General features: G+C 50.9%; 1 protein-coding gene across 1 annotated transcript; it reads right to left on the bottom strand.

The window, feature by feature from the left end:
- Positions 1–3,177: 3,177 nt before the first annotated feature.
- LOC306647744 (chymotrypsinogen B2) lies at positions 3,178–7,185 on the bottom strand. The gene is made up of 7 exons (XM_079117236.1): positions 6,937–7,185; positions 5,479–5,582; positions 5,296–5,375; positions 5,116–5,194; positions 4,729–4,909; positions 3,821–3,954; positions 3,178–3,369 (listed from the first exon to the last, which is right to left on the bottom strand). The coding sequence occupies exons 1-7, from the start codon at positions 6,986–6,988 to the stop codon at positions 3,208–3,210; spliced, it is 792 nt and encodes a 263-aa protein (XP_078973362.1). The 5' UTR covers positions 6,989–7,185; the 3' UTR covers positions 3,178–3,207.
- Between the last annotated feature and the right edge of the window lie 10,406 nt (positions 7,186–17,591).

Here is a 17,591-nt window from a genome sequence, read left to right as displayed (position 1 = left end):
GAGTCTCCCTGCTGCTCTCTCAGGACACTTGTAAACTGGAGTCAGGACCCACGTGGATAATCCAGGAATCACTTCCCACATGGGGACTCCTAACGTGTTCACGTGTGCAAAGGCCCTTTTTCCTCCTGAGACAGCAGGTGTGACATCTTTGGGTGGCCATGACTCGGTCTGTTACAATACGTATGACTATAGTTCCTGAAGACGGAGGGAAGGGGCAAAAGCAATATTTGGAAAGATGACAGCTGAGAAATTTCCAAAGCTGTTTTTTGATCCATGATTTCAAGAGTCTCCAGGAACCCCAAGCAGGATAAGTTGAACAAAACCCGCAAATCATGGTAAAACTGCTGAAACCAAATCTACAGTCTTAAAAGCATCTAAAGAAAAACCATAAAACCCCTTTAAAAAGGAACAGTAAGACCTGCAGTCACTGACCAGAGCTGCAGTGTCTTGTCATACTGAGGCAGGAGTCAAGGACCCTGTGGGCGGAGTCAAATTTCCAGAGAGCTCCTGGAGAAGCTCCCACTGGCCAAAGGTGGGACCACGTGAGCTTCAGTAAGGACAGTAATGACAGCGGATCACCATCCTCAAACATGTCTGGATCCATAAGTTCAAGATTCAAAAACACAAAAACAGAACCGGTTGGATCCCTGTTGGAGGACGATGGGGAACAAAATCACTATCTTAAAAACTGGTAAAGGACACACCGAACCTGGTGGCACGCTCCTATAATCCCAGTGGCTCAGGAGGCTGAGGCAGGATGATCACAAGTTCAAAGCCAGCCTCAGCAACTTAGCGAGGCCCCAAGCAACTTAGGGAGACCCTGTCTCAAAATAAAAAATAAAAAAGACTGGGGATGTGGCTTAGGGGCAGAATATCCTGGGTTCAATCCCCAAGCCCCCAACAACAACAACAAAAAATGGTAAAGAGGAAAAAAAAAAGCCTAAAAATTTCATAAGGAGCCAGGTGTGGTGGTACACACCTGAAATACCAGCTACTTCGAGGCAGGAGAATCACAAGTTTAAGGCCTCCTGGGCAGCTTAGAGAGACCATGTCTCAAACTATTGGAAAAGACTACATATATAGTGTGAGCATAAAATGACCGAGCCGGGTGCGAACTTCATGGGTCAGCACAGCCCGTATTCAGCAGTGGAGTCTCGCCGCTGGTGGACACACTTTCCTGATGGGAAATAAGCCACTGGCCAAAGGAGGAGCCTGTGTTTATACAGGTGACCTAACTATCGACAGAGCGTGTCAGTTCGGGCACTGAGGAAACAGGTTGTGAGTATTGGGGGCGGCGCCTTGTTGACCACACCAGGGCGGCATCTGATCACATCGGCATCGAGGAGGTTAATTGACATAAGCACACTCAGGTGATTTATCGTCCACGCACACAGTGTATGCGCATGTGTTCTCGAGCACTCCTAATTGTGCCTGCTTGGAGCGTCTCGCCTAATCTTTGCGTAAGAGGCATGGCCCTGCTCTCCGCCTCCTGGAGGTGATATAAGCGTAGGTGGAGCGAGACAGCGACACACACGGAAGCAGCAAAACACAACGCAACAGCAGCCAGAAGGAAGGAAAAACACGCGCGGCAGCAGCTAGAGGGAAAAACACAGCAGCTAGTAGAAAGAAGCCGCGTAAGGCAGATCACGGAGCGGAGAACTGAGACGCATCACCAAAGCACCTTAGGTAGACGCACCCTTAGTTCACAGGATGCAGGACGCACCAGTAAGAAGTAGCAGACCTTAAGTGAGGTGTAGCAAGTCTCTCTTCCTCTAAGCTCTAAGCAAAGCCTGTCCTTCTCTCAAAGTCTCTCTTAAGCAAAGTCTCTCTCTCCTCTCAAAGCAAGTAAACCTCATTTCCTCTATCCTCTATAAACAAACAAGCAAGAAAGCAGTGCACTAAAGAGAAAGATAGAAGGGCCTCAGTTTCCAGTCCACCACCCATAAGACCCGTGCAAGTTGTTGCTGCAAGCGGTGACAGATATCCACAGATTTTGTACCGCAAAGAGCCAGTGACAGTGAGAATCTGAAATTTGTTCTTACTGGGCAGTGTTTTTACTTGGGGAAGAATGGAGGGCCTGGGGTCAGCATTCAGTGCTTATCTCTTTCCCTTCGGGGTCCCACTGTACTGTCACTGGGAAAGGATTTATTTGGGGAAGGATCAATGTTTGGGCTTCCTCCCAGAGACTGCCACTTTGAGCTTGATGGATGGCTCCTTCCCGGGATCGTCTTCGTTGCTGGGGAGGAATGTCCCGGGGAAGGACAGTGTTGCCAGTGTTTGGCCTGCTTCCGCACTCCCTTCTCCAGGCCACACTATTTTGGGGTTTGTCACTTTCCATATCTTACATACAAATCCATGGTAGGGTGCTTACCTAGCCTGTGTGAGGCCCTGGGTTCAATTCCCAGCAACACACACACACACACACACACACACACACACACACACACACACACACACAGTGGTGGGAACAGTAAGAACTGGCCCCGGGTTTTCTATGTGAGTCGTATCACTGGGACTTAAATGACAGACTGGGAAGGTATCTTCCTAGAAATGAGGAGAAATGTTGACACCGCCAGTCTGCGTCTCTTTAAAGAGTGGGTGGGCGCAGGCCTTGGGCTTCACAGCTGGCTGACCTCACAGAGAGCCAGCCCATCCTGACACTGCCTGAGGAAGGAGCCAGCGCTGCCTGCAGCCCCCCAGAGGGATTGAGCTGAGGGTGATCAAACCCGCAGGACGGTAGTGCCAACACCCAGAGCTGTCCCCGCGGGCAGCAGGGTGTGTGCAGCGTGTGCAGCAGCTGGGGTCTGAAACAGAAGCGGCTGCACACACTCAGACCCTGGGTAGGGGAGGCCAGGGGCAGAGGCAGAAGGCTCCACGGGAAGGCTGTCTTGGTCCCAGCGCCCACCCCTCTGGGCTGTGGATGACACAGCCTGACGAAGGACTGCTGCCTTCCAGAAAGCTCCATGGGTCAAGCTGCTCCAGGAGGCAGGACTTGAATTCTGACCTGGAGTGGAGTCTGGAGCAGGGAGGAGATAAAGACCTCAGCTGCCGGAGAAGGAGGGGTTGCTAGGGCACCTCAACCTGGGTAGGGGACAGGAATGCTCCATCCCCACGTCCCCTGGGCCACAGAGAGACACACGTAGTCACTGTTTCTGAATAGATCAATTTATTGGGGATCACTGGAGCGGGAGCAGCAGGAGCCGCGGCTCAGTTGGCCGCCAGGATCTCCTGAACCCAGGGCATGAGCGCAGTGACACGGGCATACACGGCGGGGGTGGAGGTGGAGCAGGTGCCGCTGCCCCAGGACACGATGCCCACCAGGGTCCAGGCTCCATTCTTCTGGCAGACCAGAGGACCCCCAGAGTCACCCTGGAGGAGAGACAGGACTTGACTCCAAGCCCGACAGGGGCACCTGGCCCGGTGGAATCCAGGGAGCGGGCAGAGAAATGGCAATTGTGGGCACAGAGCATGCCCATGCTGCCCAGGTCTGGGCTCGGTGGCAGTCCAGCTCCACCTCTGTGCCTGGAGGGGCCCGGCCTCCCCTCTAAGCCTGGCCATTGTCTCAAACCAGCTGGCTCATCCAGCTCACGGCCCGTGTGGGGACTGGATTCCCATGGGAGCACAGCACCAGGCCTGACCCTCCTCGGGCCTCTCTCAGCATCAGTCGGGCTTCTCGTGGGCACTGGGGAGGGGGAGGTTAAGAGAGCAGGGCAGAGGGGAGTGGGCAGCCTGGGCCTCTGGGGAGAGAGGGAGCTGTGGCCCTCCTGGTCCGGCCAGGTCTGGGCGCTGTTAGTGAGCGGGCAGCAGGGAGTGGCCGTACCATGCAGGAGGAGACGCCGCTGGCTCCAGCGCAGATCATCACATCGGTGATCTTGCTGCCCCAGGACTTCTTGCAGTCGTCAGTGGACACCAGGGGCAGGGCCGCCTGCTGCAGCTTGTCAGGGGTCTTGTTGGCTGCAGAGGCAGGAGGGGGCAGGGTTAGAGACCCTCAGCCCACTGGGCCCCAGGGGTGGTGCGGGGACCAGGAAATGTCCTGATTCACTGTGAGCACAGTGCCTGTGAGATTCCAGCCCTGCCCAGCACTGGGGGCCTCAGCCCTGCAGCCACTGTGGGCAGGCAGCATGAAGGACCCTTCTTCCTCCCAGGGAAGGGGTAGGCTTCCTCAGATGGGGACACCAGCAACGGCCACTCTCAGAGAGGGACCGAGAAGCATGTCCCTCCTCCCCTTCCGGCTGCTTCTGTCTGGCAGCAGCACTGGGGACTCTGGAGGAAGAAATCAAGCCATGAGCATAGAAGAGGCTTGGGGAGGCGAGCCGGGGCTTCCCTCTCAGGACACCGGTCCAGACCAGGGCATTGAGCTCCTAGTGGTACTGGACCCTCCCTGCCTGAGCCAGGAAGGACGCACACATTGGACCCACCATGTGTGGGTCCCATGAAGGCCTGTGAGGCCTCCCTGCTTGCTCTTGGGTTGACTTCAAGGGCTTTCTGCTCAAGCATGTCGCTATCAGCCTATTAGCCTTCACTTTTATTTGAAGTTGGTAGATTTTAAATTTTTAACTCATTTGGACATTTTAAAGATTTTTAATAGATTTTAAAGGAATGGAAGATTTATGAATGTCAGGAGTTAGACAAAAAACAGCCAGATAAGTCCCACCCGGAGACTCCCACTGGTCAGGTAGCCCCAGTACCGGGGACTACCCTGCTGCCCAAAGGCCACGGCACACTCACCATTGTACTTGGTCTTGCCCCAGCCGGTGGTGACACACTGTGTCCCAGCGGGGAAGTTGTCGTCAGCGTTGGGCAGGCACACAGCAGACACGGTCTGGGAGAAGCGGGCAGGCGTGGCCAGCTTCAGCAGGGTGATGTCATTGCGGACAGTCAGCAAGCTGAACTTGGGGTTCTTGAAAACCTGTGGGTGAGGACCAGGCCAGCTGAGGCCCTGGGACTCTCGGGGTCTGCAGCTTTCCAGGAGACAACCTCTCTCCTGGTGGCCCTTCAGGACAGCAGACCCACGGGGCGGAAAGAAGAAGCTGGGCCAGCCCCGCCCACCACTTCCCTCCTGTGCCAGCCCCTGCCCCTGAGCTGGGCCCCCACCTGCCCCGCAGGCCCGTGTACCTTTGCGATCTTGAGGACCTGGATGTTCTCCTCATCGGAGCCCTGGTCAAACTCCCCAGCCACCACCAGGTCAGATGTCCTGGGCAATGAGACATGGAGGGCTGAGGACGGGGAACGGGCCCACTCCCTGCCCCACCCTGACTGATCTGGCAGCAGAACCCGAGGCTGCCCAGCCCTCACTTGACTCCGCAGTGGGCGGCGGTGACCACCCAGTCCTCGCTGATGAGGGAGCCCCCGCAGAAGTGGAAGCCGGTTTTGTCCTGGGAAGGGAGAAGATGAGGGTCACTACTTCTGCCTGGGCTGTACCCCCAGTGTGGCCAGCACCCCAGAGTGTCCCCCACATGCCCAGAATGTCCCCCTCACCTGCAGGGACACCTGCCAGGGCCAGGAGCCAGGGACAGCATCCTCCCCATTGACGATCCTGGACAGGCCACTCAGCACAGGGTGGATGGCCGGTACCCCGCAGCCTGAGGGGGCCGTAGGGAGCCAGGTGAAGAAGGGCTTTAGCTGGGACCCAACCTGGCCTGAGCTGCCCGTGTTGCAGAATCCTGATTTCTACTTCAGTTCCCTGGTCTAGCTCAGGACCCCGCAGAGACAGTGCCACCTCCTCTGGGAAACTCCCCTAGCTTCCCTCCAACCTCCCGGCGCAGGAGTCACCCACCCACAACCTGCAAATCCCAGTCACCCTTCCTCGGATGCAGATGGACATGGCTGTCCCCTCCCAGACCTGCCCTGTCAGAAGGACAAAATAGGCTGGGCCCTGGGACTGGCTGGGCTCAGCCTCTAGGTTCCCCTTCTCCCCTGGCTTAGACCAGTCAAGGCTGCATTCCAGCTCAGTTTTCTTAGCTGTTAAATGGGGAGAACAACAATACAGCTTCCCAGGTCAAAGCTGTGCTGTTAGATTGTTGGGAGCAGATTTCGTTCCCTGGCTACTCAGGAGGCTGAGGTAGAAGAATTGAAAGTTTGAGGTCAGCCTCAGCAACTTAACAAGATCCTGACTGAAAAAATAAAAAGGGCTGGGGATGTAGCTCAGTGGTAGAGCGACCCTGGGTTCTGTCTCCAATAAAACAAACAAACAAATAAATAAAAACATCTTAGCAGGGTGCTAAACTAAGTGGGGCACAGCTATATAATCCCAGCCACTTGGAAGGTCAAGGCAGGAGGGTCGCTTTGAGCCTAGCAGTTTAAGGGCAGTATCAACAGAAAACCAAAAGCCTTCCCAAAAAAAGTTTTTTAAAAGAAAATGTCATTCCTGAAGCAAAACTATAAAAATATAAGAATTGCTGAATCCTGACAGTAGATGCGTGAATGTCATTTTCCTTTTAATATTTCTTTTCTTCTTCAATAGAAAACATAATGCTCGGGGCTGGGGAGATAGCTCAGTCGGTAGAGTGCTTGCCTTGTAAGCACAAGGCCCTGGGTTTGATCCCCAGCCTCCCCCTCCCCGCCCCAAAAAAAAAAAAAAAAAAAAGAAAAGAAAAAGAAAACATAATGCCCAGCATGGTAACTCCAAATGCTGTGTGGACGCAGAGGGTGTCTGCAGCCCTCGTCCTGCCTACGGCTTCTGGGCCGCAGACCTCGGCTGGGGGCAGGCTTGACTTCTCCCCTACTGGAGCAGATTGGAAGGGCTCAGAAAGTTCCAGAAAGACTGCTTTCCTCCCTGCAGGGTGCCTACGCCCTGCCCATGGGGACAGGGAATGGCTCAGCCCTAGCTCAGGACAGCACCCCTCTGGTTCCTCTGACGGTTCCTGGCTGCGGGGCCCACAGGGGCTCAGGAACCTTCTCCCTGGCCTCCTCCCAGGCCTGAGTCCCAACACTCACCAAAGGCAGTCCCCAGGAGGGCAAAGCAGGAGAGAAGCCAAAGGAAGGCCATGGTGCGTCAGTGAGGGAAGTGGGTCTGCCTGCTCTGAGCCCCTTTTATGTCGCTGAGGCGCTCAAGCCAGTCCCGCTGGCCCTGCCCAGCCAGGGAGTCCTGGAAACCCCCCTTCTTGTTTTCCAGGGTCCTTGGGTGATAAGTGGGGGCCCAGCCTTTCTCACCCCTGGCCTGGCTCTTATCCTGGAACACCCTGGGAAAAGGACAGCTGCCCTGTCCCACAGCCACCTGCAAGCCTCGGCAAGACCGGCACCCCTAGGCGCTGTGGGCAGGGCAGTGCCAGGCAGAAGCCCAGGCCCCTCAGAGCCCAGCTCAGGCAGCCTTTGCCAGGAGGCAGAGCAGGGGGCTCTGTCACTCCCAATGCCACTGGGGCTTCCCAGCTCCTAATGAAATGCAATCCCACCTCAAGGTTCAAAGAAGCCGAATGTTTTCTCTGATAAGTGGACGACGATATATAAAGGGGGGGGGGGTGTAGAGGAAAATGGGGGAGGGGGTGGGGACGGAAAGGCAGTAGAATGGGACAGACAGCATCACCCTCGCTGCGCACATGCATGACCACACGAACGGTGTGCATCTACATGGTGCACAACCACAGAAGTGAAAAGGCGTACCCCATCTGTGTACAATGAATCAAAATGCGGCTGTAAAAATTAAAAAATAATAATAAAAAAGAAGAAAAAGAAAAGCCTGACTGGGCGGCCGGAAGGTCCTCAGAATTTCTGCCGGCGCAGGGCCATGAACATGGGCTCCAGGTCCTTGTGAAGAGCTTCAACAGGAACGCTCACCTAGGAGCAAGAGGATGCAGGGCACTCGGAGTTCCCTAGGGTCACCTGCACATGGGCCCACCACAGTCCCGCGTGGAGGGGAGTGGGAGGAACGGCCCTGGACCACAGGCCATCCAGTGTCTGCCCCCATGCTCAGCCTGTCCTCTTCTGGGGTAATCCGCCATTGAAGAGATGTCCTTGCGTAAAGCTCTGGCTTCTTGTAGAACAGAACCTGGACTCCACACCATGAACGCCGGCGCCTTTGCGGCCACAGATCAGTGAGACAGGACAGGCGCGTGGCGTGCGTGGGCAGGAAGGGGGCCCGGTGAACTCAGCACCCTGCACGGGTCCCTTTACTCTCGCAGGTGGGCACTGTCCTGAGTGTCGAGACACACGTGGGGCGGAGATGCGGGCCACCAATGTGGACACTGAGCCGAAGGGACGGAAGCGCGGTGACATAATTAACAGAGGAAGGACCACAGAGAGGAAGCGTGGCTGCCACAGAGAGCAGTGCGAAGACCCCCGTCCAGGCGGCTGACAGAAACCACGGTAAGTGAACCGGGTCTTCAGGGCTGTGTCACTGTGGCAGAAACTGGGCCAAGTGAGCAGCACAGTGTCACTGGCCGTGGCAAAGCCTAGCGTGGAGCTGAACTTGCTTCGTTTTGAGGTCTTCTTTGTCTGGACCTATAATTCAGTTTCAGAGTCGTGTGCTGTCCCTCCCGGAGGCCAGTCACGATGTCCAGGCTCTGGCTGAGACGGAGCCAGGCCATGAGGGTCCTGCAGGCCCTGGCCCCTGTCTGTGTGGGTCACCGTCCAGCAGCTCTTGCCTAACTGGTAACCAGGCTTTTCTAATCCTCGCCACCTGCGGGGCCTCCCAGGCGTGCGGCCAGTCAGCCCTGGCTTTGAGCATACATCAGTCCCAGGCCTGGGTTTTTATTGAAGTATGAACATTTTGGGGGGTTTCCCCCCCACGCATTCCAAGTAGATGGCCCAGACATTTATATTCCTTCCCAGGGACTTTTCCAGAGCAGCAGGCTGCAAGCAGCCCAAAGTCCCTGGATCTTCAGGCCAACTGTGAGGGCTAACCTCACTGCAGTCTTGGGAATGGGGAGCTGCTGTCCTGGGAAGGCTCCAGAGCAAGGGAGGGAGATGAGCCGTGAGTGAGTTTTTGGGGATCCGAACTAGAAGTGTGACTGTTGTGCTGTCTTGAGCCCACGGCAAGGGGTCCAGAGGCTGCAGACAGCTGTCACCTCATCTTACTTCCTCCGCCGTCCATGTGTGATCGTGGTTTGAATAACAACCAGGCTTGTACCTTGCTTGTGGTGTTGCTTAAGACCTGTGGCTTCGCCATCTATAAATAATCCAATACAATTATTTATTTAGTTTTTGGTACCAGGAATTTAACTCAGGACATTCAACCAGTGAGCCCCAGCCCCAGCCCTATTTTGAATTTTATTTAGAGACTCACTGAAGGTCTCACTGAATTGCTTAGCACCTAGTGGTTGCTGAGGCTGGCTTTGAATTCATGATCCTCCTGCCTCAGCCTCCCAAGCCATGGGAATTACAGGCCTGCACCACTATGCCCAGCTATAATTATTTTTCTTTTCTTTTTTTTTTAATTTATTTTTTTGAGGCTATTACAAATGGGGTTGTTTTCCTCATTTCCCTTTCAGATGTTTCATCACTTGCATATGGAAATGCTTTAGATTTATGCGTGTTGATTTTATAGCCTGCTATTTTGCTGAATTCATTGATGAGGTCTAGAAGTTTCTGGAGGAGTTTTTTGGATCCTCTAAACATAGAATCATGTCATCAGCAAATAGTGACAGCTTAAGTTCCTCTTTTCTATTCGTATCCCTTTAATTAATTTGTTCTGCCTAATTGTTCTGGCTAGAGTTTCGAGGACAATGTTGAATAGAAGTGGTGAAAGAGGACATCCCTGTCTTGTTCCCGTTTTTAAAGGGAATGGTTTCAGTTTTTCTCCATTAAGAATGACGTTGGCCATGGGCTTAGCATAAATAGCCTTTACAATATTCAGGTATGTTCCTACTATCCCTATTTTTTCTAGTGTTTTGAGCATGAAGAGCTGTTGTATTTTGTCCAACGCTTTTTCTGCGTCAATTGAAATAACCATATGATTCTTATCCTTAAGTCTACTGACATGATGGATTGCATTTATTGATTTATGGATGTTAAACCATCCTTGCATTCCAGGGATGAACCCCACTTGATCATGGTGCACGATTTTCTTAATATGTTTTTGGATACTGTTTGCCAATATTTTGTTAAGGATCTTTGCATCTAAATTCATCAAGGATATTGGATTAAAATTTTCTTTCCTTGATGTGTCTTTTCCTGGTTTGGGTGTGAGGGTGATATTAGCTTCATAGAATGAGTTTGGTAGGGTACCCTCCTTTTCTGTTTCCTGGAATACTTTGAGAAGTATTGGAATGAGTTCTTCTTTGAAGGTCTTGTAGAACTCAGCTGAGAATCCGTCTGGTCCTGGGCTTTTCTTGGATGGTAGGTTTTTAATGGCTTCTTCTATTTCATTGCTTGATATTGATCTGTTTAAATTGTGTATGTCCTACTGGTTCAGTTTGGGCGGAGCATACGTCTCTAGAAATTTGTCAATGTCTTTGGTAATTTCTATTTTGTTGGAATACAGATTTTCAAAGTAGCTTCTCATTATTATTATCTGTATCTCAGTGGTGTCTGTCGTGGTATTTCCTTTTTCATCACAAATTTTAGTAATTCGAATTTTCTCTCTCCTTCTCTTTGTTAGTGTGGCTAAGGGTTTGTCTATTTTGTTTACTTTTTCAAAGAACCAACTTTTTGTTTTGTCAATTTTTTGAATTGTTTCTTTTGTTTCAATTTCATTGATTTCAGCTCTGATTTTAATTATTTCCTGTCTTCTATTACTTTTGCTGTTATTCTATTCTTCTTTTTCTAGGGCTTTCAGCTGTAATGTTAGGTCATTTAGCTGTTGACTTTTCATTCTTTTCTGGAATGTGCTCCATGCAATGAATTTTCCTCTTAGTACCACTTTCATAGTGTCCCAGAGATTTTGATATGTTGTATCATCATTCTCATTGACCTCTAAGAATTTTTAAATCTCCTCCCTGATGTTTTCTGTTATCCATGTTTCATTCAATAGCATATTATTTAGTCTCCAGGTGTTGGAGTAATTTCTGTCATTGATTTCTACTCTCAGTCCATTATGATCTGATAGAACACAGGCAGTATCTCTACTTTTTTTGCATTTCCTAAGGGCTGCTTTGTGGCATAACATATGGTCTATTTTCGAGCAGGTTCCATGTACTGCTGAGAAGAAAGTAAATCAGCTCATTGATGGATGGAATACTCTATATATGTCTATTAAATCTAGGTTATTGATTGTGTTATTGAGTTCTATGGTTTCTTTGGTTGGTTTTTGTTTGGAAAATCTAGTGGTGAAGTGGTGCATTAAAGTCACTCAGAATTGTTGTGTTGTGGTCTATGTGATTCTTGAAATTGAGAAGGATTTGTTTGATGTACAGGGATGCACCATTGTTTGGGGCATAAATATTTACTATCGTTATGTCTTCCTGATTTATGGTTCCCTTAAGCAGTATGAAATGTCCTTCTTTATCCCTTCTGACTAACTTTGGCTTGAAGTCCACTTTATCTGATACAAGGATGGAAACCCCCACTTTTTTACTAAGTCCATGTGCGTGGTAGGTTTTTTCCCATCCTTTCACCTTTAGTCTGTGGATGTCTTTTTCTATGAGATGAGTCTCTTGCAGGCAGCATATTGTTGGGTCTTTCTTTTTAATCCATTCTGCCAGTCTATGTCTTTTGATTGAGGAGTTTAGGCCATTAACATTCAAGGTTATTATTGAGATATGATTTGTATTCCCAGTCATTTGGGCTTATTTTTGGTTTTTAATTTGGCTTGGTTTCTCCTTTGAGTGGTTTTTCTCTAAGTTAGTTCCTCACTTTGCTGACTTCCATTGTTGTTTTTCATTTCCTCCTCATGGAATATTTTGTTGAGAACATTCTGTAGTGCAGGCTTTCTATTTGTAAATTCTTTTAACTTTTGTTTATCATGGAAGGGTTTTATTTCATCTTCAAATCCGAAGGTTAGTTTTGCTGGGTATAGGATTCTTGGTTGGAAACCATGTTATTTCAGAGCTTGAAATATGTTGTTCCAGGCCCTTCTAGCTTTTAGGGTCTGGGTTGAGAAGTCGGCTGCTATCCATATTGGTTTCCCCCTATATGTAATCTGATGCTTTTCTCTCACGGCCTTCAAAATCCTATCTTTATTTTGAACGTTAGGCATTTTCATTATAATGTGCCTTGGTGTGGATCTGTTGTGATTTTGTGCATTTGGTGTTCTGTAAGCCTCTTGTATTTGATTTTTCATTTCATTCTTCAGGTTTGGGAAATTTTCTGATATTATTTCATTGAAAAGGTTGTTCATTCCTTTGGTTTGTATCTCTGTGCCTTCCTCAATCCTGATAATTCTTAAATTTGGTCTTTTTGTGATGTCCCATAGTTCTTGGAGATTCTGTTCATGATTTCTTACCATCTTCTCTGTTTGGGCAACTTTATTTTCAAGATTAAATATTTTGTCTTCATTGTCTGAGGTTCTGTCTTCCAAGTGGTCTAGTCTTTTGGTGATGCTTTCCATTGAGTTTTTTACTTGGTTTATTGTTTCCTTCATTTCAAGGATTTCCATTTGGTTTTTTTGTTTGAGGATCTCTATCTCTTTGTTGAAATGATCTTTTACTTCCTGCAGGTGCTCTTTCAGCTTATTGGTATTATCATTTATTGCCTGCATTTGCTCTCTTATCTCATCCTATGCTTCACGAATCATCTTAATCATGTATAATCTGAACTCTTTTTCTGACATTTCTTCTACCATACTCTCATTGGATTCTATTAATATAGAATCTAGATTTGTTTGGATCATTTTCTTCCCTTGGTTTTTCATGTTGTTCATGTATCTTCCCCTCTAGTAGTGCAGATCTGGGGTATTGCAGATTTCCCCCTATAGGCTTATAGTGGGCCTATAGGTTTCCAAAACCTTTTCTTTAAGGGAAGATCAATATTAGCAGTACCCAATTCAGACACTATGCAATCCTAAACCAAATAGCCCCTATGAAGACAATAACAAAATTGTCATAATAAACAGAATGAGTTCAAATGTTATCTTCAGTAAAACAAACAGATTTGCAATAAGGTCTGCAGTTTCTGATGGAGGACAAAGAGGATGCAGAGGGATGTAGAATGTGGCTGTTAATGGGATAAGAAAAGAATATACAGAAGTTCTAGATAATAGAAAGGGTGAGAGTGTAATCAAAAGAAATCAGATGTTAGCATGCAAAAAAGGGAGAAAGATACTCTGAGGGAACAGGTAAACAAAAGGAGAAGAGAGCAAGAAAAGTAAAGAAATAAAAACTTAAAATTTTTCAATAAGGAAAAAAAAGAAAATATAGTAATATAATTTCATTACTATATAACTGTTATACTGTAGATTTTCTTTTTTCAGTAGCCTGATGCATGAGAGGTACCTGACAATGAGCTTCAAGCCTCCAGCAGGCATCTCAGGATGGGATTTGCCCCACCTAAAGATCGGAGCTAGGGCTTCCAGGATTATCCAAAATGGCCGCTCTGGCTTCCAAATGTGTTGGCAAATGGGGAGCTGCAGCTCAGGGTGTGGACGTGGTCAGCTGGAGGTCCTGGAGGTGGGATGCCGTTGGTCAGGCAGGGGTCCTGGAGGCCCGGTGTGTTTGGTGTGGTTGTGGGATCCTGGAGGCTGGGTGCAATCAGTAGATCTGGGGTCCCAGTGATAGGGCGCAGTCAGTTGGTCTGGGGGTCCTGGCGGCAGGGAGCAGTCAGTCGATGTGAGGGCCCCAGAGGCAGGGAGTGATGGGTCGGGCTGAAGGATCCTGGAGACGGGGCTCAGTCAGTCTGGCCAGGGGTCCTACGGGGCCTGGCTATTGTCTCAAAATGGTGGCAGCCACGTGTAATCAAACCTGCAGGTACCGTAACAGTGAACTTCCAGGCAACAGCAGGCAGCTGGTGCTCCACTGGCGGTCAGTGATCAGTTTGCTGACTGTTGTCGGACGGTCGGGAGGTGAACCTCGTGCATTGGGTGATGGATAGGTGTAAGGCAGGCGATGGACAGGCGAGAGGCAGGCAAATGGCGGATGATAGGCGCCTGACAGTGAGCAATCTGCACTCCTTGACTTCTGACTTGCAGCAGGATGACATCAGACTTTCAAGTCCCCACTGAAGGCGCTTTGGGAAGGGCAACGCACCCCATGCGGCCCTAGGTATTTGATGGAGTCACGTGCTCCCACTCCGTGTGTGGTCAGAAGACACACTAAGGGTTGGGTGTCTATAATTATTTTTCAATGGAAAGGACATTTGGGCTATGACCCCTCAGAGGCAGGACCTGAATGGAGTGGCTCCTTCATCAACAGAGGATGGACTCTAGATGTCCAGGTTCCAGTGTCTTAGAAGATGCCACAGTCTTAGAAGTGCCAGTACTGAAGGACCCATGCCTAGTGCCCCAGAGTCCCCTCCAACGCCCCAGCGCTGGGCAGGCCTGTTTCTCCAGCGCAGCACCCACTCAAGGCCAAACCCCAGGAAGCAGCTGGGCTCAGCTGTGCCCTGGATTGGGGCCTCCTATTTTTACAAAGCGCTTCCCCCAAACCCAAGATGCCTTGGGGAGCCCTGCCTGCGGATGTCATTCCCCTTGTGAACATGGATCTCCTGAGGGCCTCCTCTGATGTGAACTTCTCCCAGCCTTGCTTACTAGAGGCCACGTGTGAGGGGCAGCAGTGCAGACTGAGCAGGGCTTCCTGAAATCCCTGGGGCTGGTGGACTTGACCCACAGGCATGGGAATGCCTTCTCGCGGGGTTGGCAGGGACAGAGATGGGTGGGCTCCAGGAGCCTGTGTGAAGAGGCAGAGCTCCAAGTCAGAGGGGGAGTGCAGTGTGAGGAATGCTAGGGGAAAGGGAACCCAGGAAAATACTGCTGATTACAAACTCCAGAGGCTAAAAATCCATCAGTCATCCATTGACTGGTGCCGGCTGGTCCCTCGTTAGGCAACATCAAGGCAGAGCTGCTGCCCCAGGGGAGGCTCTGCTCCACAGTTTTTGGGGTCCCTAGTTGACAGCAACTCTGCCACTAATGCCTCGTGGCTTCCCTGTGCACCAGCCCCAGCAGGGGAGGGGAAAGGGCACTTGGTACTTCCTTTGGAGGCTTCCCAGGAACAGGCCTGAAAGTGGCCCACTTTAGGGACCCGCAGTCCATTGGCTAAGATTGGACACGTGACTGTATCTGACCCAAGGGACACTAGCCATCCGGTCGGTCGTCTAGCTGGTGTGGAGGAGCAGAGACCATTCGTGCTGGAAGCTGTCGGGAGCTGGAGTTCACTTGGGAACATGCGCCTTGGGGACGCCAGGAGCAGGGCGGGCCGAGCGGCAGGGGGAGCTGCTGGTTCCCGAGGTGGGGCCTGGTTGCCCAGGGATGGCAGTGCCCTTTCCTGCAGAGAACACTGCCCTCGACCTCACCTGGCCCGCGCTGAACCCCAGGGGAGCTGGCTCGTGGGGAGCCTCGAATCCCGCGCGCTCGGTCCCCGAGTTCTCCGCCCCTCGGAAGGGGCGGGGATCCCGACGCGACCCTCAGAAGCGGGCAAAGCTCGTCCTGCTGGTAAAGGAACGGCGCTGTGGACGCCGTCTGACCGGGCGAAGCGCACGTGATGGCACCTTCGCCGTCTTCGCCGCGAACAGGGGCGCGAGGCCGATCCCCAAAACCGGCCGTGGCTCGGCCATGCAGGGGCCGGCCCCCGACTCAGTGGGCGCACGAGGCCGCCGCGAACCGGCCCGCCCGGGCGGCTTCCGAGGCGGCGCAGGAGCGGGTGGGGGCGGCCCCGGCACCGGTGCGCGACGCTCGGCGCACCTGCGCTCCCGGCCCGAGCGGGGCAAGGCGGCAGAGCCGAGGGCGCGGACCTCCGACTCCCAGGGCTCCTTCCTCTCGGGTGGGTCGGGGTCGCGAGCGCGGGTCCCCCAGCCGGAGTAGGGCCCGCGGCTCAGCTGGAGGGCCCGCGAGAGGGGCGACGCTCCCACCGCCACGCGTCCCCTCCCCACCTGCGGGGCCCTGGGGGCAGACGGTCGGTGGCCTCGCCAGGCCCTTCCTCGGCTGCCGCCTTAGCCGCTGCACCCCGGCTGCTGGCCCCTGGGCTCTTCTAGCCCTTGTCACCCTTCCTGGCCCCCGGGGCCCTCTGAGTGACAGCACCTCCGCCAGGGATGTCTTTTGGTCACCCTGAAAACTCCTAGACAGTTAAATCAGTGTCCCTTCAGAGTGTCCTAAAGGACTCGGCTTTTGTTTATCAATAAAGAAAAGATGAAATAACTTTTTAGCACGTGGCCTCGCATATTTGACTTATTTAATTTTTTTTTTTTTAAATTTTTTTTTCATATTTTTCTTGTTTGCTCAGAAAGGAAGCTGTCAGGTGAAAACAGGAAGAATAATCCAAATAGACCTAGGCTTTAACATGCTAAACATGCTTTGCAGATTTGTCTTAAGTGGCTGTAGGCAAAAGCAGGAAGGCCACCTTCCTAAGTCCATGTGGGGTGTGAGACGCATCACCCATGCTGTCTGGTCCCACAGCAGACAGACTGTTGGCAACATATTACAGTGCCAGAGCACCAACCTGGCACCAGTGTCCACATACTTAGTAAGAGACATGATAAGATTCTCCAATATTCAGCAAACATTCCTACTCCCTTTCAACCAAGGTAAGCAATGACTCCAATTCAAGTGGCCTTTAGTTCAGGACAAGACTCCTAAGACCAGTCTTTAGCCCCAAGTCTTTAGAGTTCAATGGCCTTTTGAGGAAGCAAGAAGTTCAGAGAAGAGTTGAAAACTAGGCTCCCTTCTTTGACTCAGGTCAGTGGATATCTTGGTTTTGGCAGTCTGGGGCTTGAAGGAATCCAGCCATTCACAGTGTTATAGGAGCTCAATACAGACCTTCTGAGGGGATGAAAACAGAATACAAAGGAGAAATAAACATGTGTCTAGGACATGTGCCCCTTATTTTTGGCTTCCCATGAGCCTGAAGGTGCAGGGCCAAGAAGGAGCTGCTCTTCAGCACAAAATGTCTCAGGACACAAGGCTTTGAAGTAGACCCTTTCAGGACCTGGAAAGGATCCCCTGAGGCCAAGGATTTTAAAACCTGTGGCCTCAACTCTCATCTCCAGGAAGTCTGCCTTGAGAACTCAGAATATACATTGCCATGCTTAAGTATCTTCCATGACCCTCCTCCAATGGACTGCAGTATAAAGACCAAACATCATAATATGTCATATAAGACCTTCATGATCTAGCCCCAAGCCATGTTCTCAATCTGACCTATAGTTCTTCTTTTAACTCCCACATTCTCACCGCAGAGGAATACTGATCTCTTTTGAACGTGTTTTACATATGATGTTCTGCTTCCCTATAATGTCCTCCCTATAATGTCCTGTCTTTCCTCTTCTTCTTCTTTTTTTTTTTTTTTTTTTTTTTTTTAGCTCAGGGCCTTGAGGATGCTAGGCAGACTGATTTATTTAATTTTAATTGACTTTTCCTTCAAGATCCCACCCTCCCAAAGATCCCACCCTCCCATGTACCTGCTAACGGCAGGGATTTGTGATTCTTTTCCTTGTTCTACTCCAGGAGAGGCCTGGCCAGCCTGGCTGATAGGGTGAGCTGCTTCTTACAGGCCAGGCGACAATCCTGTTCACCTCCTGCTTTCCCACCTGCTACACCTGGCCATGCCTTGCGGGTCTTCTAACATGAGCCAAGG

The sequence above is a fragment of the Sciurus vulgaris genome, assembly GCF_902686455.1.
Source record: "Sciurus vulgaris genome assembly, chromosome: 17".
Classification (NCBI taxonomy): domain Eukaryota; kingdom Metazoa; phylum Chordata; class Mammalia; order Rodentia; family Sciuridae; genus Sciurus; species Sciurus vulgaris.
The sequence above is the reverse complement of the archived record's forward strand: the minus strand, read 5'-3'. Positions and strand labels throughout refer to the sequence as shown.

Coding starts and splice junctions, on each gene's coding strand:
- LOC306647744 (XM_079117236.1), bottom strand. CDS start 6,988: ATGGCCTTCCTTTGGCTTCTCTCCTGCTTTGCCCTCCTGGGGACTGCC. Junction 5,376..5,478: donor CCTGGCAGGTGTCCCTGCAG/GTGAGGGGGACA, acceptor CTCCCTTCCCAG/GACAAAACCGGCTTCCACTT. Junction 4,910..5,115: donor AGGTCCTCAAGATCGCAAAG/GTACACGGGCCT, acceptor CCTCACCCACAG/GTTTTCAAGAACCCCAAGTT.